The 25793-nt window shown below is 41.0% G+C and overlaps 1 protein-coding gene and 1 long non-coding RNA gene across 3 annotated transcripts in view; one reads left to right on the top strand and one right to left on the bottom strand.

Annotated features, from left to right (window-relative positions):
• CCDC85A (coiled-coil domain containing 85A) overlaps nt 1–2273 on the top strand; it is a 341020-nt gene extending 338747 nt beyond the window's left edge. Inside the window, exon 3 of the mRNA XM_068232421.1 lies at nt 1939–2273. Within this exon, the coding sequence (XP_068088522.1) occupies nt 1939–1988 (50 nt within the window). The 3' untranslated portion in view covers nt 1989–2273. The remainder of the gene's footprint in view (nt 1–1938) is intronic.
• On the bottom strand, nt 1647–15144 carry LOC137504258 (uncharacterized). 2 transcript variants are annotated; one of them, XR_011019460.1, is made up of 5 exons: nt 15050–15144; nt 14143–14397; nt 13899–14045; nt 9554–9691; nt 1647–1779 (listed from the first exon to the last, which is right to left on the bottom strand). It is a non-coding gene; the product is annotated as an uncharacterized lncRNA (long non-coding RNA). The 2 variants fall into 2 exon arrangements; XR_011019459.1 differs by lacking the exon at nt 1647–1779 and adding an exon at nt 1811–2049.
• Nucleotides 15145–25793: the final 10649 nt, after the last annotated feature.

Here is a 25793-nt window from a genome sequence, read left to right as displayed (position 1 = left end):
GCACCGTAAGCGTTACGTGTAAGGTTACGGTATTACACGTAAATAATTACGCATGGACCACAAGTTACGTTATTACGCGTATCAAATTACGCGTAAGACTGTAAACTCCTATTGAAATTACACAGTCTGCCGTAATCGCGTAATATTACGTTCCCGTATAATATAAAAAAGCCGCCGACTTTAAGGGTTAATAGCAAAGCCCCCTTAAATGCTAAGAGCCTCAAATTTGGAGAATATATTAAGGAGATCAGAAGGAACAAAAGGAAAAAATTTTTTTCAAAAAGACCTTATAGTTTTTGAGAAAATCGATTTTTAAGTTTCAAGGGGAAAAATGTCTTTTAAATGCTGAAAATGTCAGGTTTTTTTTGCACAGGTAACAATAGTGTATTATTTTCATAGATTCCCCCAAGTGGGAAGAGTTTTACTTACTTCGTTCTGAGTGTGGGAAATATAAGAAAAAAACGACGTGGGTTCCCCCCTCCCAGACCTTTTTAACCCCTTGTCCCCCATGCAGGCTGGGATAGCCAGAATGCGGAGCACCGGCCGCGTGGGTCTCCGCACCCTGACTATACCAGCCCGCATGGTCCATGGATTGGGGGGTCTCGGAAGGGGAGGGGCAGCCAAGCTTTCCCCTCCCCCTCCGAGCCCTTGTCCAATCCAAGGACAAGGGGCTCTTCTCCACCTCCGATGGGCGGTGGAGACACTGTCAATTCAATATTTACCTTTGCTGGCTCCAGCGGGGGCGCTGTGGCTGCTTTCGGCTCCAAAGTAGACGGAAATACCCGATCTCAGTCGGGTCCGCTCTACTGCGCAGTCGTCGGAAACTTGCGCCTGCACAGTAGAGCAGACCCGAAGGTGATCGGGTATTTCCGCCTACTTCGGAGCCGACAGCTGTCAGAGCACCTGCGCAGGAGCCGGGAAGGTAAATATTGACGTCATCTTGTACGGAGGGCTGCAGCGAGACCCCTGAGGGATGGAGGATGGCGTGGGAAGCCTCATTAGGATCCTGAGGCTTCCCCCACCCGAGGTGGTGAGTACCCCCCAGGGGACGTTTTGACGTTACAGATTCTATTTAAGACTCCTTTCACACATTGCAACGCTATGCAATTATTAATTTTCACCATCTATGCAGCATATCAGAGCCCATATGCAATTAGCTTTTTCTCCTGAGTTCTCTCCTAGGAGATAATTTTTCATCTTATTTTTAAAATTGTTTTTCAGCACTTTGCAATTAAAAAAGTGCCAAAAAGTAGCTGAAAACATACTATCAAAAATGTTTTAAGTATTTTCTTGCTTGCTGGTAGTTTAAAGAGCATTTTATTGACAAGTTGTGAAAATATCACCTAGGAAAAAACTCGTAAAAATTAATTACTTGCATATGGGCCATAAAATGCCCTTTAAACCACCAGCAAGCAAGTAAGAAAATACTCAAATTCATTTTGATAGTCCTTTTTACCAAATTTTATGAACGTTTTCATTTGTAAAATGCTTAAAAGTTATTTTAAAGAGAACATGAAAGTTATCGCCAAGGAGATAACACAGGAAAAAAAAATGAATTGCATATAGGCCAGAGGGGGAAATTAGCCTAAACACAATTTTTCCCTGTTCTTCCAAAAATCTTTTATTTTTCTTGTCCCTATAGGAAAGATCTGCTCCTCTTGCTGTTATTTTAAAGTTGAGTAAATCCTCCTTAGGGGTGTGGGAAAATTCTAAACCTCCAGATTTTTGCTCCTCTCCCTCCTCCATAATGTTCTAGTGAATATAAGCTGTGAGTGTTACCTGGAGAGGAAGCAAAGAATATGGACAACAATAACAACCTAACAGACATGTTTCCATAGTCTATCCAAAACTAAACAAAAAAAAAAGTTTGTCTAAAGATGAAATTTGAAGCCTTTTCCATATGGGTGTGCTGATCCTTCTCTGTTTCTTCTCTTGCAGGTTGTGTGGAGGAAACTTGGAGATGCTGCAGGTTCATGTCCTGGAATTAGACATCTGTCTGGCAGTCAGTACAAAGGACCAATGTAGAACAAGAGTACTATTTGCTGCTCCCTGACAAAGATAAAGAACAATCCCAAAAAAACAAAAAATACAAAAATACAAAAACAACTAAAGATTCTCAAAGAAGATTCACCAATACTATGCCCTGCCCCTGCAGAGAGATTGGTCTGAAATGATCACTCTATAGGTTGCGGGAAAATGGCACAACTTACTTAACATGATCTTTCAAGTTGTAATTATGTCTTTTGGCATAAAAGGCACATACACTGTTTTTATAGCACATTATATCAAATATCCTATGATGACAGCACAGCTGTTTAAAAAAAGAAGGTAAATAATGTTTTGATGAAAAAAATTGTTTTAGTCCAGTAAAATTATATATAATGAAAAGGTTAGAAAAGTTTTATTCTAGAATAACTAAAAAAGATATTGTAGCGCACACAGCGTTGTTAAAGTATTATATTGTTAACTTTATCATGGTGACTGGTAAACTTGACGTTACTAAAAGTACAAAATAAAGTATTAATTTATTATTTTAAAATGTATAATTATATTAATGTCAGGTGCCTGGAATACATTTCACATATAAGTAAACAAAAATCTAGTCCTTCATATAGTATTATAAAAGTTATCAAAATGTGTATTTAAAAAAGGCTTCCTTTTTTTCTCTCTATAATCAAGGGATAATTTACTAAAAGGAGTACATTTTGCACCAGCTCAGTGAGCCACTGGTCAGTTTAAAGTGAACCTGCAACTTCATTCCCCAAAGGAAAGACAAGTCTGTCCAGCAAAAAGTATGCTCATTGTATATTATAGAAATGCTTTTAGTATAATATCAGAAGCCAGTGCCCAGGTATCTGGCATTGAGTAGCCTGCCATACATTCACTTTCCTAAAATAACTGGCCAATCATATTGTAATACATTGATGCTACTCCCTACCCCTAGTGCTTTCAGTGGCTGTTTAAATGATCATTTGTTGACTCTGCTTAGAGCTATCATAATAAAGAGGGGGATTTTTTTGCACAAAAATGAAATAAAACCTACTCATTTTATCAGGCACTTATTTGAACTTAGAATAGTATGAGTAATCCACTACAACAGATGGGCAGTTTCAATATATGTGCAGATGTCTCCTCTTTGGCAACGTGTCAACAACCATTGGATCACCATGGATCAAATGGATTTCTGACCAAAAGCAGTCCTAAGAAATATGTCCATACACAATTCTGTAGTAAACCTAATGCTAGGTACACACCATACAATTTTCTGTTAGATTTTCTGTTAGATTTACCTGCCAGATAGATAATTTCCAACATGTTGGAAATTATCTATCTAACCATCTATCTGCCTAGCAATTAGGCATTGTTCTACTCAGCAGGAAATAATAGACAAAGCAGTCTCTACCAGTATTTTACAGAAAATAATCTAACAGCAAATTTAGCAGAAAAATCTAACAGAAAATTGTATGGTGTGTACTAGGCATTAGATATTTCTGGTGTAGAGACTCGTGTTCTGCACAGAGGGCTACGTAACATCAATACTATTTAAAGGAATACTATCAATACCCAAGTGTTCTAAAATGACAGTGTGCAAATAATGTCTAAGTAGCTGTGTAAACATTTTCCTACTTTTCATGTTAAATATCAGAGGCAAAAGCTGTAATTTATTGAGGGTAGGATTTAGCTATATTGGGACAAATCAATTGCAGAAGGGGTGTCTGCTTCAATGCACAGCCAGAGTTGCATATCAGACTACTGAAAGAAAATATCAAACATATCAAACTCTGAAAGCAAAAACAGTATGAAAAGCTGTGACAATTAGTTACATTGCTCTCTTCAGACACATCAGTCAGAAACACAGGACACAGTATCTGCAGCTGTTGGGAGCTTTCTCTCTCTGTCACACACAGAGTTACACATAGAGTTAACTGATCAAGTGTGAGGGGAATTTCCCCTCTCCTCATGGCTCAGTCAGCCGTCAGTTTTGGCGTCAGTAAAGTTTGAATGTATATTGATAACAGTAAACAAAGAAGTTGCTACTAAAATGTATACACCAGTACTTAGCAGCACTTCCCAAACAATTCCTGTGTCAATTGAAAAAAATATGTGAATCGATAGTATTCCTTTAACTAGACAATGATAAACACTTTAATGCGTTTAAATTAATGTGATAGTGGAATTCAAATGAACACCGGGCTGGCACAAATGTGTCTCTTTTTTTTAAATGAATCCTTTTTCTGAAAATGGTGCTGCACAATCACTATGTGAGCATGCCAAAGTGCTCAGGCTTTTCTCTAACCAATCCAATTTTATTTAATTTAAATTTATGGGTTAAGGCATTCGTTTTGTTGTGAGGTGCTAAAATACAGTTTGCTTTCAGGGATTAGGGCAAACACAAGGTTTAAAAAATAATAATTTATTTTAAAAAAACATTCAAGTTATTTTAATATAATTTAAGTAATTTATGAAAACAGATTATTGGGACCAGACGTGACTTTCAAATATGAAAGCATAATTGCAGAAATTCAGTTTGAAAGTTCAGACAATGCTGATAATTTATTTATATTTTTTTTACTTTCATTTTTTTTTTGTTATTTAAAAAAATAATAAATTTGCACTGCGTTTATGGATATTTAGCTTTTATTGCATAGCTTTCATTTAAAGAAAGAACTCAAATAATCAAAGCATGTCCTTCCATTATAAAACTGCTAGATGCTTTTAATCTGATTGCCTGAGTATTGATCAAGAGGTGCCATAGATGTGTGTAGTTGGGTTTCTTCATATGTGAAAACCATTAGGTCGTGTGTAGTTAAAAGCTTTGATAGATGTTTGATGTGTTCAAACTGCTATGATAGTTTCTTGTATGAATGTGCAACAGGCTTGCTAAAGTATACAGTTGCTTTATTTTTCCACTGAAAATATATTATAGGAATGCAACAATCTTCTTTGTAGAGTATAATAACGAGAGATTATTGACGTACGTATATTCCTTAAATTTACAGATTGGAATGTTTTTTTTATTTGTTTCTATAAATTTTAAAATGTTTTATTGTTCTTTTAATTGTAAAGCTTGTGATTGTAACTGCAAACTCTTTGAATTTGTATTGTGATTAGGTGTATAGATACAGCTAATGGTGCCCATTAACGGTACAATTTTTTCGCCAAATGTGATCTTTCGATGCCATTTTTACTATCAAATTGTATAGAAAATTAGCTGTTCATGAAGGAATGATTCTTTGGTCGATTGCTAAATAGGATACAATTGTTCCGAAAGTTACATTTTATGATCAAATTTGAAGAAAGAATCTTTCAGTAAATGCGAACAATCGATAATTGCCTTACGATTAGTTACGATCATTCAAATCGCATCAAAAGATTGCATTTAGTGAAAAATGGTACCGCTAATGGGCACCTTTAAACTGAACATGGGGGAAAAAGTAACCTATGAATTTTTTTTTAAACAATTGAATAACTCAAATGTTTATAGAAACATATCACAACCATTAGATGAAGCTACACTTAAGGTTTTCCTGCAAATAATTGTGAAATGGCATCAGGACACTGGGCCCTCACCAATGACTACTATAAGGGACAACATACAATTGCTTCCAGGTCAGACCAGCACTTGGTTTTCAAAATATGGTATTAGCACTGACATCAGATACATCCACTTCAAAGGGAGCAGGGAGCTGAAAGAGAACCTGAGGTGTTTTTTTGGGGGGCCAAATTAGACAGAGGCATGTTCTCTGCCTCATGACATACCTCTGTGTCCCCACACTGCCGCGCTATAGCCCAACGAGATTTGTGACAATATTTGTCGCTACCCCGGAGGTAAACATGTGGGAGGGGAATTCCCTGTTCAAAGTGCCCACCAGGGGTGTTCCTGCAGGGTTTCCAGAGCTGCTATTGGGCAGCTCTCTCTACCTGGCCACACCCCCTGCCACTCCCCCACTTCCCTGCATGCTGTAAATGAGAGAATGAATCTCTAATTCCAGCGTCGTGACCCAGAGGACACGAAAGTGAAAGTGGGCCATTGCAACCCACAGGAGCAGCAGGGAACGGCGGTTTTGGAGGCTACCTGATCTGCTCAGCCCGCCGGATCAGGTAACCTAGATTTTTTTTAATTTCATGAGCCCACCTCGGGCTCTCTTGAAGAATGCAAGCCTGGTTAAATAAGCAGATTTCAAACAGAAATGGCATATAATCCAACTATCTAATTTCATGAACAAGATAGTAGTAAAAATGTTTCTGTACCGTGTTAGCCAAACAAATTATGTAGGTAGAAAAATACAAAGTCTTGTAAAAGTACCTTTTAATGGCTAACTGATAAAGTAAAAATGATGCAGGCTTTCTGGGATCTAGTCCCCTTCTTCAGGCATATTTCCAGATGTTAGCTGAAGTAAAACACTGATGCAGGTAAATAGTAAACATGTAGATGGCAATTGTGCTGGTTGCTTGATGCAGTTAGATGTCAGGTGATCAGATCAAGATCACCTGACATCCAAGTGCAACAAGCAACCAGCACAACTCCCATCTACGTGTTTACTATTTACCTGCATCAGTGTTTTACTTCAGCTAACATCTGGAAATATGGCTGAAGAAGGGGACTAGATCCCAGAAAGCTTGTATAATAATCAGTTAGCCATTTAAAGGTATTACTTTTAATTTGTATTTTGTATTTGTATTTTTTTACCTACATGAACAACATAGAAAAAGGAAAAAGGATTATACAGTGATTAAACACTTTGGAAAGAATAATTTTTATGGGCTGTGGAGCAGCAAAGCTGCTACCGGTAATATATAACTTTATGTGGGACACCTTTAATAGGCAACAGCCTCGTCACCAACCAAAATAGGAAAATTAATTGAAACCATTGGGAAAATAAATAATCTGGTCTATAATCTATTCAAATATTTGGAAGTACCCATATTCAAATCTGCAACTGATTCAATTCAAAACAGTAACTTGTTGGCATCTGACCCCAGCTCGCATGAAAAAATTCAAATCTGGGTTTTCAGGCCTTTGCTGGCAATGCGGGAAGGGGGAGGATACGGAACTTCATATGTGGTGGCAATGAACAGTGATATAGGGGTTTTAGGAATAAATTTATTTTTTTGGAAAGAAATATGTCAATAGCAATTTCATATTAACACCATTTTCAGCATTCTTCGGCATTAATGACAAAGGGAGTGTGGATGGGCTGATGTCAGAGGTTGGTACAATGGTAGCCAGAGGCCTGATTGCCAGGAGTTGGAGGGAGGAGGAGTCACCCACAATACAGGATAACAATAGCAAAGAAGGTCATGGCACTCAGGAGCTGTTCAGCAACAAGCTGTATTGGAGTCATAGGGTACACTACATGTTTCGGGTGGAGCCCTTCCTCACAATGCAGGATAGGCTGAGGGAGATGAGCAACTTTTTTGGAGAGGTGGGAGACCTGACCAAAGACAGAGATGTTAATTCTAACCTTAAAGAGACTCTAAAGTCTCCCCAAAATGAGGTTTTTAAAGTAAAACCTCATAAACATTATTGCCCCTCTTAAATTGCCGCATCCCCGCGGCTGAAAACACCCTAAATCTCCCCTAACTCGCCCGGCAAAATCCACGACTTTCTTAGTCATGGATTTTGCTGCTGCCTCCATGTGCATCAATCAGCGCTGATCTCTGCCTCTCCTCCGCCCCTCTGAGTGAAGGAAGACTGAGAGGGGCGGGGGAGAGGCGGCGATCCATGCTGATTGACGCGCATAGAGGCAGAGCTGCAGCCAAATCCTCTGCCTCTATGCGGAAGGAGCCCGCGATGTACACCAGAGAGTTTTCGGTGATTTAGGGTGTTTTCAGCTGCAGAGATGCGGTGTTTCGAGAGGGGCAATAATGTTAATGAGGTTTTTAAAATAAAAACCTCACTTTTTGGAGACTTCAGAGTCTCTTTAAAGAAATAATGAGCCTGAAGCAGATTTGGGAAAATTTGGGAAAAGATTGATTTGATATTCACCAGGAATGTAAACTCTTTAAAGAGAGTCTGAAGCGAGAATAAATCTCGCTTCAGACCTCATAGTTAGCAGGGGCATGTGTGCCCCTGCTAAAACGCCGCTATCCCGCGGCTTAACGGGGCTCCCTTCACCCCCAAATCCCCTTGGTGCAGCGGGGGAGCGCTTCCTGGTTGGGGCGGGGCTAACTGCCGCAGCCCTGCCCCACGCGCATCTGTCAGACGCGTATCTCCGCCTCTCCCCCGCCTCTCTCAGTCTTCCTTCACTGAGAGGGGCAGGGGAGAGGCGGCGATGCGCGTCTGATAGACGCGACTGGAGGCAGGGCTGCAGCCATTAGCCCTGCCTCCAGGAAGAAGAAGATTTACGACCAACTTGCGACCAAGTCCTGCGGGGGTGGGTTTGGGGGTGAAGGGACATCCGTTTAGCCGCAGGATAGCGGCGTTTTAGCAGGGGCACACATGCCCCTGCTAACTATGAGCTCTGAAGCGAGATTTATTCTCGCTTCAGAGTCTCTTTAAATTCCTACTCACTAGCATGAGGGATAGAGAGGAGAAAAGGAAGCACCACAGAAAAGGAGCAGGAGTAGGGAAGGAGGAGAGAGAGGGGAGAGTGAGAGATGAGGATGAGTGGGTGCGGGGAATGAGGTAAAGGGGAATTAGTAATATAAGTGATATAAGTATGTTAAAGGTAGCAGGCTGGGTTTCTACCCTAGGTTAATACTGTGGTTGATTGTTTATGAAAAAGCAGATAGATCAAACAGATACTTCCACAAACAATGGATTGTTACCATGGATGCAAAAAAAGCCTAACTTAGCATGGCTCTAAAATCATAGCTGAATGCATGCTGCTGGAAAGATCATTTTAATAACATCTGATTAAAAATATTTTGCGCATCAATGCCGAAATCAAAATAATTTAACCTGGATTTGTAGACAGTGTGTAGATTGCCCGGTTGAACAATAGTAATTATAATACTTTTGTGTTTTGCTTTGCTTTATTGGATATGCTAGTTGCAATTTATAAAGTTTTTTTTTTCGTTGTTTGTTTTTAATAGGCCTTATACTCTCTACACGGAAAAAGGGTAGTAAGCACATATTTATGACACTGGCAACTGCCCAGTTACTTCTGTCTTCCCAAAATAAATTCAGGCCTTTTTCATTTCTGCCAAGATATGTGTCCTGAAATACCATAAAATGACGCTGAAGTGACATACTGTATTTATCGTGATGTATAGTACCAATGCCCTTTAGAACTTGCCTTGCCAGCCAGAGTAGTAGCTTGTATAAATGGTACGGATACGCTGTATCGGTCTGGTTAATTGCTAAAATCCAACTGACAATGATAAATTCTTTTGATTGGTGTCAGTTTAAAGTTTTTCTGGCTAACTCAGGACAGTGGAATTAGTGATTCATAGTAACTCACTCCCGTTGTCTTGGCAAACAGAACACGCAGTCAGTACAGTGGCAGAAACTTTTGCAGCAAGATACAAGAAATAACAGGTGAGGGAAAGTGCAACAATATTTTTTTTAATCATGCATATACAGTATGGATCACCTTGACTTTCTTACCTTTTACCAGAGTTCATGTTTTTAGAGTCCAGTACCAGGAATTATTTTAGTAACTTCCCTGGCTTACATGTTAATGTATCACCCCACCACTGAAGATCCACCTATGAGGTTCTAAAGTTTGAGGTCTTCTTGAGCAGACTTTAATTTGAAATACAGAAAGAAGTTTTTATATTGCTTAGTGATTTCAGAAAACATTGAGTTGGAGAAATTGGGTACTAATGAGTTATTTTGCAGTGTAAATATTAGCAGTGACAAGTATGTATTTTGAAATAGAGCTAAAATCAGTGATACAACTGTGATACAGTGATATAAATAGTTAATACTGTAATATACATAGTAATAATAATAATAATAATAATAATAATAATAATAATAATAATAATTTATAAGTATATTTTATTATTACAGTAGAGTCTCAGCTATCCAGCACCGGCAGGAATTGGCTTATGCCGGATAAGTTTGCTTTGTAGCTGCTTGAGACTTAATGTTAAAAATAGGTATGGGAGATTTATAGACGACATTCTAGTCGTCTGGAGGGGTGGCCCTGTCTTGGTACAACAGTTTGTGGATTGTCTCAATAATAATGAATGTAATCTGAAGTTTACTCATGTTTGGCAGGCCAGCTCTATTGATTATTTAGACCTGACCTTGGAGGGCAATCCTATTTCGGGGATTGTCCAAACCAGGACGTACCGGAAGCCTTGTGCGGGAAACTCCACACTACAGGCAGCTAGTTGTCACCCGGTACACACGATTCGGGCGGTTCCGGTGGGCGAATTCATCCGGGCCCGCCGCAATTGTTCGGATCAGGTGGCCGAAAGACGAGAGTTTGATGTGGTGGAGAGACGTCTTAGGGAGAGAGGATACCCTGGATGGATTATAGAAAGGGGTAAACAGCGGGCAGCCTCCATCCCAAGGGGTCAGTTGATACGGGCCAACGCCTCAGGACGCGATTTCGGAGAGAGGTCCGCTTTTATAACCTCATTTAGCTCGGAGTTTCAGGAGGTTAGGGGCATCATCACCAAATATCTCCCTATCCTGGAGGGTGATGAGGACTTGCGGCCCTTTCTTCGCAATGGCGTCAGTTTTTCCAGTAGGCGAGCCCCCACACTGGGTGGTATGTTGTCCCCCAGCCTTTTCAGCACACACACAGAATCACAGACGTGGTTGTCTGCCAGGGGCTCATACAAATGTGCAATACCAACCTGTAACTATTGTGCTTTCCACACTAGAACAAAAATTGTGGAATCACTCCACAATGGTTCCAGATTCAATATCAGGCATTTTATTAACTGTGGCTCCAAAAACGTGATTTATGTGGTGACATGTCATATCTGTTCTCTCCAGTATGTGGGCTGCACTACCAGACCCCTTAGAGCCAGGATATCGGAACATTTCTTGGGGGCTGGGTGGTCCACACAAAATATTTCTAATGTTGCCAAACATTACCGACAGGTTCATGATGGGGATATGTCTGGCTTCTCCTTTCATGGAATAGAGAAGGTCTCCTTGCCTAGGCGAGGAGGTGACCTTCAGGCACTGATCCGTAAAAGAGAGGCACTTTGGATTTTCCGGCTTGGCACTAGATCACCTAAGGGTCTAAATGCGAGGTGGGACCTGGCTTTGGTGACAGGCTGAGAATTGGATTGCCTTTTGATTCTTGCATACATTGCATATATTGCTCTCATTATTTTTGCTCCTTATCTGTATGTGTTTTTAATTGTATTAATGTTTACCTACATTTTTAACGAGGTGTTAGTTTTTGGTGGGTAATCTGCTCCCTCCCTCGCTTGGGTGGGGTTGTGCCCCGCCTCTTACTACCCTCCCTTTTAAATTCACAATCAGAATGCTGTGACATGACTATGATTAAGGACTTGGAGTCCGAAACATGTTAGTCTAAGTGTTTTACCTGAACTGGACATGTCCTGAATAAATTACATTGGAGTGGAGACATCAGTGCGGACCTTCTTTTACTATTGTTGCTCATTGGGTTTGGCCACTCGTGTTCCTGCACTGTCCCACCCAGTACGGTGTAGCGGTACTTCTGTCTACCGTTAAAAATAGGCCTAGCTAATACAATACCATATCACACTCTATATACAGTACATACCACGGACTCTGTATTAATGTTAAAATACAGAAATTGAAGGTATATTAACCTTGGGGGGAACTGTGAAACTCAATCTTTAAGCACAGCAGAGCCCACAACCTAGGAAGTTGGACTTCACCACTGTGAGTACTGCCATTGATTTGTGCTGGTTGGTTCAGACTGCTGGTTAGTTGTAATCTGGATAACCAGATTCTACCAGGACTCTACTTTAATTAGAGTCTCTTTTCAAGTTATTTAAGGTGCATTTAAAAAGTTAACACCTTACATTCCGATACAGCAGAGCCTATACTTGCTTTAATCTGTGAAAAGAAGTTTAGCTGCTTAAAGTACCCATGAACTGAGAGAGGATTTAGGTAATAAAGTTTCTGCTGTGTAAGTGGTTCTGCAACATATGTCCAGCACCACTCTCTAAGTTTAGATATCCCCGTTCTAGTCAACCAAAATATTTGACTGGACTAGAACGTTGAATATGGATGGGGAGGATATGGCAGTTATCCTCTCCGAACACACTCCCTTGTGCTGTCCTGCTTTAAAAGGAACCTTAACTGAGAGGGATATGGATGTTTCTTTTTAAGTAATACTAGTTGTCTGGCAGTCCTGCTGATCTCTTTAGCTGCAGTAGTGACTGAATCACACACCTAAAACATGCATGCAGCTAATCCAGTCTGACTTCAGTCAGACCACCTGATCTTCATGCTTGTTCACGGGCTGTGGCTAAAAGTATTAGAGACACAGGATTAGCAGGAGAGTCAGGCAACTGGTATTATCTTAAAAGGAAAAATCCATATCTTTTTCAGTTTAGGTTCCCTTTAAAGACCTGGTCTAAAGTACAGGTCTAAAACTTAAAGTACAGGAGTACTTTAATGTACATGTGTTATTATTCTATTACTGTTGCTGAATTATAATAAAAGCATGATTAAAACATTATTATTATTATTAGTATTAGTATTATTATTATTATTATTATTATTATTTTGTCCTGCCATTGTTTATGGCACTGCCTAAAACCAATATATACACAATACACACACATAACAAAACAAAAATAAAAATAAATACAAACAAAACAAAAATAAAAATGTATACACGCAAAACCAGAAAGCTTTGGATAAGGATGACACCATTTATTGGCTAACGCCACACCACTGATTCAAAAACCATGCTCTCAATCACCTGAGTTACATAGTTACGTAGTAAGTGGAATGGGCCACAATCAAGGCATCACAGGGGGGAATTTTGTATGGGACCATGGGGCTGGGGAAACCGTGCCACACATGGGCTGCCCAATGTGATGAGAGATGCCAGGAGGCTCATCCAGGAGTTATGTTAGTCAGTTAGTGATTAAAGTAAACCTCAACACCCTCAGATTCATTGTGCTCTTATGAAGTCCACACAATCCAACTAGGTTAGCTGGGAACGTTCTGTGAAAGCACAGTTACAGTGTTAAAGAGAATCTGTACTCTGAAATTCTTACAATAAAAAGCATACCATTCTATTCATTATGTGCTCCTGGTCCCCTCTGTGCTGTTTCTGCCATTCTCTGCTGCAAACCTGGCTTGTAATTGCCAGTTTTAGGCAGTGTTTACAAACAAACTAACCAGCTTCTAATAGGCTCAGCTAAGCAGAGTGTGTTAGTCACACAGAGCCTGCAGGGGGTGTGTACAGCTTCTAGCTAATCACAAGCAGCCCTGCACATTCCAGTCTGACTGCCTCAGCCTGACTGTGCCGACTATAGAGAGAAGATTAGATCATATAACAGAGATAACACAGCTACTGTGCAATTAGGAAAAGCTGCAGTAAGCCAGACCACATTAGAAAAGGCATAGGAACTTATAGCATAGAAGAAATAAAGATAAACAATTTGTTACAGAGTCTCTTTAATGAACTTAGCATACGCAGAACGCTGTTCGGCATGGGAGCGCGTGAAAAGCAGACACACAGACGTTAGTGTCATCAGGCCTTCAAAGATTATGATTTGCCATGTTGGGGGCAGAGGGGGGTGAGGAGGTCCCAGTAGATTTGCCCAGTATGGGGCCCAAAAATTTCAGATGAATAGAATCATCTTTATTCAAATATGAAAGCAGATAAAAATGGAAGCAATTGAGCAGCTCACCTTGCAAATTGTACACATTAGTTGAATAACAAGATAAAAACAACCATACTCTATCCAAATGAGCTTACAAACTACATACTAGATTTGGTGATGTGTGTCATGTGATTATTATAAATTCTTACTTAGCGGAGGTGAGAGGTGACCCACCAGTTGCACCATTGGGAAGAAGAGAGTGATAAGCATCAGTAACGTACTATGAGAATGTATTGGGAGAATAGGTCAATCCATCGTTTGGAAAGAGAAGAGGAAGATATCTCGCCACTTGATTCCTGGAGAGATGTAAAAAGAAGCACATGATTTGACTTGACAGCAAAACTGAAATGTCATTTTTGAGTGGGAAATATACAAGTCTTGATAAAAGTTAACCTTTAAGGTATGGTTGCTGGTATTTCTGTGAATCTTTGCAAAGTCTTTTGGAAGCCAGCTCTAACCCCGTGAAATGCGTCTCATTCTTTCATCTACTAATGTGGACCATTCTGTGAGACAGTTCAGATTTCTTCCAATGTGTACCATTGTATTAGCGGCAGATTGTTCAGGGTACGGAGGCGGTATGGAGGCAATGGAGCTTGAGAAAGGCATTTGAGCTGAAGACAGAAGGATACAGGGTGCTAACGTCTCAAACTGTAAGATAAAATAGATCACGTTTGCCTCTGAGGGGAAATAGGTTCATTTATCTAGGTTGCTGTCTTACACAAACTGAGCCTAGCAATATATAAATACTTCCTAGACACCACATTCATTTTTGCAGGCTATTAGTTTACTAATCTGTCTGGAATCCAGCAGACCATTTTATTACACAAGTATTTGTTAAAAGGTAAACACAAGTATAGCAAACCAGGAACTTTATATTAAGCTAAAAAAGAAGAGCTCAACTTTGACTCTTTGTTGTCTGAACATGTCACTTATTTAACTGGAGAACATTTAATTTAGTTGTTGCTTCCACAGGAAAATATACAGTTTCTTGCTGCATAAGCAGACATTCTAAACATTGTCCGCCAGGGGCGTTGCTAGGATCCTAAGAGTGCCGGGGCACTTTTGGGCACTCCAGCCAAAAGATGGGTGTTGCCACACACCAGAATATGGGTGTGGTCATGGGTGGAGACAAATTTACATGCACTTAACAGCGGTCTAAGTAGGCCTGCCCAGCAAAATGTTGGATAAAGATTGCCTCTCCATTAAAAAAAAATAAAAATGAAGCATCTCACATAGAGTAAATAGGCAGTGTCACTTAAAGGGACTCCGAGCAGTAACTAAAATAAAAATCTGAATTTACCTGGGGGTTTCTCCATCCCACCGTAGGTCGGGAGGTCCATCGGTGTCCATCTGGTTCTTCTCCCAGGCCTTTAAACTGACACCAGCCATCAGGCTTTATCATTGCCAGTTGGATTTTAGCAGTTAACCAGACCGGTACAGCATATCTGTACCATTTATGCAAGCTACTGTACCACTCTGGCTGGCAAAGCAAGTAATAAAGGGCATTGGTACTATATACATCACGATATATACAGTATGTCACTTCAGGGTCATTTTATTGTATTTCAGGGCACAGCTATCTGGACAGAAAGTCTAAATTTATTTTGGGAAGACAGAAGTAACTGGGTAGTTGCCAGTGTCGTAAATATGTGTTTACTACCCCTGTATATGAAAGAGAGGGGCTGTTGTACATGAATGTTACACATGGATGAGTGGGTAGCACATGGAATGGGAGGAGGGCTGTGGTACATGGAAGAGAAGCTGCAAGACAGCTGGCCTACGGGCGGAATAAGTATAAATCCTATATACCTTTATGTGTTCTTCAAACAATTTCAAATGGAAACCAAGCCCAATCTATTGTGTTGGTGGGATTCATCTCCTACATGCTGATAGTGTTCTGCTCCTAATTTCAAGTGTACCAGAGCTGACTACATAGTAAAAATCATCACTTACCTGGAGCTTCCTCCAGCCCCATAAACACACGAGTTCCTCGCTGTCCTCTTGCAGTCTGCCGTTCAGCTGTGATCAGCCCCGGTAACAAGCTTAGTCGGGTCTAGTCTGCCTATACTGCTCATGCGTGGACCTTCCATGGATGCGCAGCAGACCCTGACTGACGCAACTGATTGCAGCTGAATGGCAGACCGCGGGATGACAGCGAGGGACTCAGACGTGCTTATGGGGCTGGAGGAAGTCCCAGGTAAGTATTGATTTTTGCTATGTAGTCAGCTCTGCTTTACTTTAAAGGAGAGATAAATTCAGTTTTATTGTGGTGGACATTACAACAGAATAATGGTTGTAATTTATACCTTCTTACTTTCTCAATCATTTTCTTATCCAGCTGCTGAAGCTATTAATATATAGAAATATTTTCATACTGTTTCTTTGGGAAGCTGTCAAACCTCCTGAGTGGTTTGACTGACAGTTTTATATATAATTAAATGAGTCAATGCTTGGATGGGAGGCTTACAGACAACAGAGTGGGTGGTTGTAATGGGAAAATGTTGCTTATCACTGCTATCGAAGACTGAGTCCACTAAAGAGATACAGTATTCAAGCTCATGTCAAAACACAGAGAGCAAAATGAGTTAATTTTAGTGTTTTTTTGTTGTTGTTTTTTTATTTAAACTAGCGCAGAAGTGTCAAACTCAATTGTGCAAGGGGCCAAAATCTAAAACCAAGTCGCAGGCCAAATTGTTTATAAAGATTTAACATTTATTGAACTGTCTCAAATGAATTGGCTTCAAGAGAACCCGAGGCGGCATTCTCAAATCTTAATAGGACACAGAGGCATGTTCTGTGCACAATGACATACCTTTGTGTCATTGTGCTGCAGCCGCCATTTGAAGCTCTGGAGGGCCACATAAAATAGCAAGGAGATCCGCTTTCCAGCCTTTTGTTTTACACCTTTGACCTAGAGCTAGGGTCAGGAGGCATTAAAATGCATTGAATTACAGAAAAAAACTTTGAAGTTTCTGGTAGGTAATGCAGTATGGAGTTTTCCTGGAAAATATACAATCATTGAAAATATTTTTATAAATGAAGAGTGGTCACTTGCACGTGCCTTCTACTTTCATGCCCAGGTGGAGAGGACTTGCAGCAAAAAAAAATCTCTTATTCATTATAGTAAGAAAGAGAGAGAGGCTAAACAATTTTCAGGATTTTGTGGCTGTATTTGCTTCTTTATTGAGATTTTTCCTCAATGTGCTCATTGTCACCTACCAGTTGGACAGAAATTTCAAAATTTCAATGGGAATGTAGAATGCAATAAAGACCAGGCAAAATTTCTAATCCTTCCCAAACATGGCTAATATATACATTTTTTCTAGTGATTTTACTTTACCAGAAAAAAAGCAATTGATGCAGCCATTTAAATAATGGTGTCTGTACTGTAATTTACTTTTAAAGTGGATACCAGCATACAGAATATAGCAAGAAGTAGACCATAGGCTCATTAGAATAATGAGAGCTAGAACCTGCTGCAGCTCCATCTCCCCACCCTGAAGGCAGCAGCATCACCCCCCCCCCCCTCCCTGTCCTCTTCTGCGATCTGCACAAAGTCCGCTCTCCATTCTCCTCTCTCCTAGGCTCCGGACTGTCCCACCTCTGCCTGGGCAGCCAATCAGGAGCTACAGTATCCCTGGAGCCTTAAAGAGAAACCGTGTCCAAGGACTGAACTTCATCCCAATCAGTAGTTGATACCCCTTTTTACATGAGAAATCTATTCCTTTTCACAAACAGATCATCAGGGGGCTCTGTATGGCTGATATTGTGGTGAAACCCCCCCCCACAAGAAACTCTGAGGACCATGGTCCTGGCAGTTTCCTGTCTGTGAACCTTGTTGCATTGTGGGAAATAGCTGTTTACAGCTGTTTCCAACTGCCAAAAAAGCAAGCAGCAGCTAAATCACCTGCCAGCAGTAAAAATGTCACCATGTGATAAATGTCAGAATGTAAATCAGGGATTTAAAAGATTCTACAATGGACAAACACTGACTAAATCATTTATACATAATTATTGTAAAAATTAAGCCCTTTTTTTATTACATTATTTTCACTGGAGTTCCTTTTTAAGGAGGGCCATACTGTGCATGCACCAGACTGATGCATAGATACAGAGAGATACAGCAACACGGAGGGTTTATTATATGTGATACTTGCTAAGAAAAAAACACAGTATTGCAAATTCAGTTGGAACTCCGTATTGGGGGTATGGAAACAAGACATCTTTACACCTTTCTAAGGGATCCATTCACTTGCATACAGCAAACTGCATTACGCAGAAACCACACGGCAATTTTACTGGTACTTATACCACTAGAGTAGCATGTGTTGCATAATTACCGTAACCTACATGGTTAACGCTTGTGTCACTGTGGAAATGCATGTTACCTGCCAATCAGCTGCATCCAAAGAGAAGAGGAAGCAAGCAGTAGCATAATAGAAAGTACATTTGGCTCATGATATAATGTACGAGGGTCTTCCAGAAAGTAACAACCAATTGCTTTTATCTGCCTGCAAGGAATTATTTCTGTGTGATTTAACTTGCATCTGTCAGTAATTTCTTCTCTCACTGCACCACTTGCTGCAGAAAGTCAGAATCCTAGTAACTGTTTGTTCAGCAGCATTAACATGAAGCCCCCTCCATTTACTTCAATCCAAAGGTGAGAAGTGTGATGCTATGATATTAAAGGGATTGGAAACCTTGTAAAAAGCTACCATGAATGCTTAAATAAAGGAGGTGATTATTGGGAGAAATAATCAGAACATACAGTGGGGCTGATGCAATGCGAGGTGAAAAGGACAAGAACTCTGTATAATGTACCATGTGGGCTGATATGTTTAGTATGGTGGATAACAACTCAGATTGACTCAGCCATCCTGGCTATGCCAGCCTGCTTGGGTGAGAAGGGGTTAATTGCAGCTTTCAAGGGTGGGCTATGTTCTTTTTGTTTTTTAATAAATTAAAAATAGATTGGCATACCCATCCCCAACTTTCCCTTGAAGTAGATAAAGCTGGGACTAGCTGCTAAAGAGCCGAACCTGTGCCCAGAGTAGATGTGCACTCCAAGAGACCAGCAATCAGTTGTGCAACAGAGTGACAAATGAGGCACCAGGTCATCCGCACACTGGCACCTTTATTCAAAAGCTGGGTACAGAAATGGGGATATAACGGTGGAGGTGAAAAGGCCTGACAGCAATTTCGCATTAAAAGCTTCCTCAGAGGCCAGTGATGACCAAGTGCCACCTTTGTCACTCTATTGCACCATTCCCAACTTTCTTTACCCCTTTACCTATTTACAAGATGGACATTTAGGGTCTCCTTCGTAAAGAAGGCTTTCAGATGCCAAAAGAAGCCAGTGGCACATCATGGATTATAGAGACTTTATACCTGCTCTCAAGCCCACCCATGTTTCCCAGCTTGCAAAACAGGGAATTGCATGGGGGAGGGTTAATTTTCTGGGCAATTAAATCGCCCAAGTGAGTTCTTTGCTGCCTGGCTGAATGCTAAATAGAATTACAATGGTCCTGTTGCCTAGTTTTCGAACTTGCCAGCACTTATCGCCGGCAAGTGGCAAGTTAGCGAATTGCATAGGGTCCAGCGTGTCTAAACTAAAATTAATGAAATGTTTTCTGAATTGATTCATTGGAAATGGCTGTTAATGTCTGGATGACTCTCGAATTCTGTCCACCACTTAACTTTCATACACTGTTAATATTATTTATATTTAGAAATCTGATTGCTAATAGCGTTTGTTCTTGTTTTGGGTTTAGCTGGCCTATAAGGACTATAACACAACTTTTCTTAAATATCAAAGTGTCAGTGAGAACTGATGACTTTTTTACCGCAGCCACCAATCAGACTGAACCTTCCAGATTTTTTATTTAAGAAGTGTTGGCTGTGAGATGATACAGAGAATTTTTATTGCTAAAACATTAATACATAAAGGAAAATTTTGTTCATTTTTCTTGTATTTGCATAGCTTACTTAAGGCTCACAGGTGGATATGTGTAAGACGTGACAGTAATGTATAGGAGGTGTGATGACATTATCAGGCTCTTAAAGTGTACCTGAGACGGGGGGATAGAAAACATTTATACATACCTGGGGATTCCTCCAACCTCCTGATTGTTCCCTCATCATTGTTCATCTCGGCCTGATTGTTCCCTCGTCACCGTCATCTTTTCGATCTTTCGCAAGGGCTCCTGTAAGTTTGGACAGTCTGCGCATGCGCAGTGCAGCTGCATGCGCTCCCCTATTGCGCTCCCCTTGCTGGGAGCATTCTGCGCCTGTGCAATAGTACTGCGCAGGTGCAGAATGCTCCCAGCAACGGGACCGTGATGGGGGGAGTTCACGCACGGCTGGGCCGCGCATGCGCAGTAAGCCCCGACTGGCCAAACTTACAGGTGCCTTACAAAGGATTGAGAAGGCAGAGGAAGACTGCGAGGGACTGATCAGGCCAAAGGAGGCTGGAGGAAGCACCAGGTATGTATAAATGTTTTGTATCCCCCCGTCTCAGGTTCCCTTTAAAGTAAACCTGAAACATTTGAAACATAATCATTCATACTTACCTGGGACTTCCTCCAGTCCCTTCTAGTCTGTTAACCCCCATGTGGGTCCAGTCCCCTCCATTGAGCCTTATTGGAGTTTGCAATTAAGCCAGGTTGCAGGTCACTGCACATGCTGGTTCCCGGCCATGTGCTCCTCCCAATTATGCTCCCATAGACAGAAGCATTCTGTGCAAGCACAGTTACAGTTTTAACTAACTGTGCTTGTGCACAACACTCCCATTTGAGGGAGTACAATCAAGGAGGGGGCATAACCGAGACAGCACATGGGCAGCATTCGCCAACTGGCTTAGTCTGGGACTTTACCGGGGCTGGAAGTGATGGAACTGAGAGGACCAGGAGGATGACAAAGGAGCAGGCAGACTTAAGGGGGGTGGAGCAAGACCTAGGTAAGTATAAATCCTTTTGCTTGAAATGTCTCCGGTACATTTTAATTTCCTCACTGAAGGTAACATTTTACTCTGGTATAAAGAGAACTTTTACTGTACCAAATATGTGCATGGCTTATCTGTCTTGCAATTGTACTAATATCTTTTGAAGTTCTGGAAGAAATTGTTGCATTCCTATCAAGTATAGATATCAAAAATTTAAATACAGGCCTGAAGCACTAATCTGGAGTGCCTAATATACCAGACAGTGGTGTTTTAAATTAGAACAATTATGTAAATTTTGATACTGTATTGAGATTATTTTTTTACAGTTCTGCATATAAAATAGCATCAAGTATATGTATTCATTAGAGCAACAATATTAAACTATTTAATCTCACTTGACCTGTCTCTGATTTTCATGAAAAAATGAGTGTGAGCTGTATGTGTGTGCATGTGTGTGTGTGTATGTGTATTAAATAAGAAAGTACAGAAATTGTTATACAGGATGGCTTATTATTATTAATGTGTATTTGTGTACTGCTGACATTTTCCACAGAGATTGTAGTCATGTCATAAACTGTCACTCAAGGTAGCTCTACGGCTCCTTTTACACTTTAGACTTTTAGACTCATAGACTTTTTTACACTCATAGGGCTTGATTCACTAACCGACGCTAAGCCGGTTAGTGAGCCTTAACACTCTGGGCTTGATTCACTAAGACAAATAGCGTGCCTTATCAGAGTTAGGGGCCTTATCAGAGTTAAGGGGCCTTATTGGTGCCTTCTCAGAGTTAGCGTGCCTTATCAGAATAGCATAGCGAGCGCTACGAACTTATGCCTAATAACTGACAATGCCGAGATCTCTACTCATCGTCAATTATCAGGCATAAGTTCCTAGCGCTCACTATGCTATTCTGATAAGGCACACTAACTCTGATAAGGCCCCTTAACTCTGATAAGGCACCGCTAAGGCCCCTTAACTCTGATAAGGCACCGATAAGGCCCCTTATCTCTGATAAGGCTTGCTAACTCTAATAAGGCCCCTTATCTCTGATAAGGCATGCTATTTGTCTTAGTGAATTTGTCTTGAATCAAGCCCCTAGCGCCCTGGTTTGCGCCCACAAAGTGTTAAGGCTCACTAACCGGCTTAGCGCCGGTTAGTGAATCAAGCCCACAGACTTTTCTTGCGTTGTGTTACCCTTTCTGCACACAGGGGGGGGGGGGGCAGTCAGCTTAAAGTGGTATGAAACTCAACATTTGTTGTTTGTGCTAAAAGATTATTTACAGCATGAAATAAAATAAATGATAGCCTAACAGTTACACAGTACTTTCTTTTTCAGTGGTAAGCGTATTTCTGAAGCCAAGAAAGTGATTACATTGTCTTTTGTTTATTTCCTTAACAGCCACATTTAGTAAACATTTGTAGCAGCGCTTTATCTCAGCTGCATGCGTATCAGATTGCATAGCTGCACAATTTGGAGCTGGGGACACTCCAAGGCAAGAGTACACACATGGGATCAGTGTTGCCTGCAGGGATCGGGAAATTCAGGGCTCAATGATGTGTTACTATGAAGGGACGTAGGGTGAGGAACACAGGATGGAGCAGTAGGGATAAAAAGGGAGGACAATGATGTCAGGCAATGCTCAGCCAAGATGATCGGGCGGGTCAGATCACTCACTGTACACACAGGATTCTCGGCAGAGGCTGACTTTAGTGGCCACCTAGGCTGAGTTTAACCACTTTACCTCCGCAGTGCTAAATTTCTCCGTCCCTCTGCGCACTGCTTCACCCCCAGGGACGGAGAAAGGCGTATGTTTCTGTTTACATGCCGGGAGTGGGCGGGGCAACACGCTCGCACACTCTAGCCAGCCCGCACAGCAGTTGACTAATTGGACATTAGGAACGAGTGTTCCTAAATCCAATTAGAGTCCCCGATTGATGTATGAAGGCTGCTTCAAAGAGAAGCAGTCTTCATAACAAACCGCCGGCACATTGTTATTGTGTCCGTGTGCGCGCGATCACGCGATCGCGCGTGCACACACCCACCTGCACAGCCCCTGCAGTCCAATGATTGGTTATTGGGGACCCCAGTCCCCAATAACCAATCATACCACATGACAAATAAATGAATGGAGACTGCCTCTGCTTGAGGCAGTCTTCATTCATAACAACAGTTGTAAACAAACCCCGCGCCGCGCGCACGCACGTACGTGCACACCAGCTCCACAGTCCAATGATTGGTTTTGGGGACCCCAGTCCCCAATAACCAATCATATTGCCTAATAAATAAATGAATGATGACTGCCTGGGAGGAGTGAAAAATGCTCTGGTTTTTAAGGGGAAAACCCCTCAGTTGTGAAGTGGTTAATCCAGTGCATATGAACCATTAGATCAATGTGTTCATACCCCAGATATTAACTAAAATACATGTTTTACAGTGGAATCTCGATATAATAAACTCCTCTGATATGGTAAACCTCTGGATATAGTAAACTCAGTCCTTAGGTCCCAGCAACTGTGCCTGTATAAATATACAAGGTATATATATATATATATATATATATATATATATATATATATATATATATATATATATATATATATATATATATATATATATTCTTATATAGTAAACTACTGTTACAGTTGACTACTTTTCCTGGTCCCTTGGAGTTTTTTATGAGGGGGTTCTACTGTATTATAAGTTCTCATAAAAAATATTTTGATATAAGCCAAACTGTAACTCTACAATTAAAGGAACACTATCAATTAACGTTTTTTTTTTCCATTTTTCTTTTTTTTTTTATTATGATGGGAATAGTTTGTTAAGTGCTCCTAACCACTGATGTATGCATTCAACTGATTATCTTTTTGTTTACTGTTATCAAACTCCTTTCACAATTTACTGACAGCCAGGATGACCAGGGTGACGGACCAGTGAATCATGGGGGGGTCCACTCTCCCTACATCTGTTAACTCTGTGTATGAGACAGGTCTCACTATCTAAACTGAAGCTGCTTGTGTCCTGTCTCCATGAAGAGCAGAGGAAATGTATCTTGTTTAATTGCTTCCAGACCAACGTGGTTTAAATCTACATCCTGCTTGTGGCTGTGCGGCTCTGACGGAACGTAAATTTTAACAGTCATCTGCACACATTCCCAGCACTCCTGCCAATTGCGCTTCTCTGCCCTTCGCTGCAACCCACTTGTCCTGCCGTCAGTATGATGGCGGAGCTCTGTGAGCCAGTCAGGAGCCTATTTCATTGGCTCCTGACCCTTTCATCACTGTAAGCCATTCCCATTGGCTTACATTGATGGACAGGGTCAGGAGCCAATGAAAGTGGCTCCTGACCAGCGCACAAAGCTCTGCCATGATAGAGACGGCAAAGAGAGGGACCTGCAGAGATGGGAGAGTGGCATGACCGGCGAGAGTGGTGGATCAGTCCGGTGAATCATCGGTAAGCACCGGTTTACGCCGTTTTGCAGTAACAGCAGTCTCTGATCCTTAAGGGGCCAGAGGATGCTGGTACAGAAGTAGTTAAGTACAGCATAAACATTTGTAATTGTATGTGAAACCTGACACAACAGCTTTTCATATAACTCTGCAGTCGCGCAAGAACAGCACTGGCTGTGTAACATTGAAGCACAGACTCACCTTTGCTAAGGAATTCTTCCAATTCAGCTAAAACCTACACACAACGAATTGATTTTTTTGGCTCTGATATTTAACATGAAAAGTAGGAAAATGGTTACACAGCTACTTAGACATTATTTGTACATGGTTATTGATAGTGTTCCTTTAAGATATTCATCTTTTTGCAGCCGCGCCACAGATTTCATTTTCTGAGTTTATGCTCTCGGTTTTTCAGCACTCTTTGAAATGATATTATGGTTGTGCTGCTCTATTTGACACCCGGGGGGTATTGTAGAATTCCTAAGTGCAATCTGACCAACACTATCATCATAAGAATCATATCATCATACCATAGAGAAATCCTTTATTTTACTTCCATTGGTATTGAACACCCTTGTAGAGAAACTGTTTTTTTATCCTCCCTTTAGAGTCCTCAATATCTGTACTAGATGGAACTCCAAAGATATATTTTGCTAGTGTCTGAGGCAGCCTTATCATGCTGTAGTGTTTGACAGGCGGATAAAGAGGTGCTTTGTACAAGTGTGTTTGACGATTTTACGCCAGTGGAAATAAAATAAAGGATTTTGATACTTATGATGAGAGTGCTGGTCTGATGATTACTCTTAGGAATTCATTTTCTGAGTGTAGTGACCAGGCAATTTCAGCTTGCTGTGTTATTTCTATAGATCTCGCTTAATGCACCTCAGTGTTTATTAAATAATTGTAGCTGCACAGCAGAGTGTAGTTACACACTGCCACTGCATCTCTGTTTGGCAAATGTTAGTGCTTCACATCCATTGTTATATATATATGGAGTGCTTGGAGGGGCCCAATGTACAACTTACACTGGGGCCAATAGCTCCTTAGCTTAGGGGCCCCAGTGCAAGTTGTACATTGGGCCCCTCCAAGCACTCCATATATATAACAATGGATGTGGGCCACTAAAATCTGCCAAATGGAGATACAGTGGCATAGAGGTATAAGCTGGGAAGGAGAACAGTTTACATTTTTAGAATCCAAATAAAATACAAATTTACTTGGCTGCAGGGGCACCTTTTTCCTGCCACTGGAGAAGTGTGCCGTCCCCAGCCTGGCAGGCGAACAGGGTATAAAAAGCGGCACAGGGAGCTTTTATAGTTTCCTGTTCCGGACACTGGACTGGCTTCCTCTCTTCATCCACCAGCGGAGATTCACTCCCGACATACTCTTCTGACGACAGATCACATGTCATCAGGACTCAGAGACGGTGTCAGTGGTGCAACCCAATCAATTAATAAGGTCTGCACACCTAAATCTAGACAATAATCAAAACAATGGCAATAGCATTAGCGGGTGCTTGGTCGGTAAAGTGGACCAGTCACGGTTCTAAAACACTAAATACAGAAATTGACCTGCACACCAGTAGCAGTTTGCAATCAAGTAATGTATAATAGTAAACTTCAAGTAAAAAAAGAGTATGTACATCAAGTGTATC

The sequence above is a fragment of the Hyperolius riggenbachi genome, chromosome 4 (assembly GCF_040937935.1).
Source record: "Hyperolius riggenbachi isolate aHypRig1 chromosome 4, aHypRig1.pri, whole genome shotgun sequence".
Taxonomy (NCBI): domain Eukaryota; kingdom Metazoa; phylum Chordata; class Amphibia; order Anura; family Hyperoliidae; genus Hyperolius; species Hyperolius riggenbachi.
Note: the sequence above shows the minus strand (reverse complement) of the source record. Positions and strands in the feature narration are given on the sequence as shown.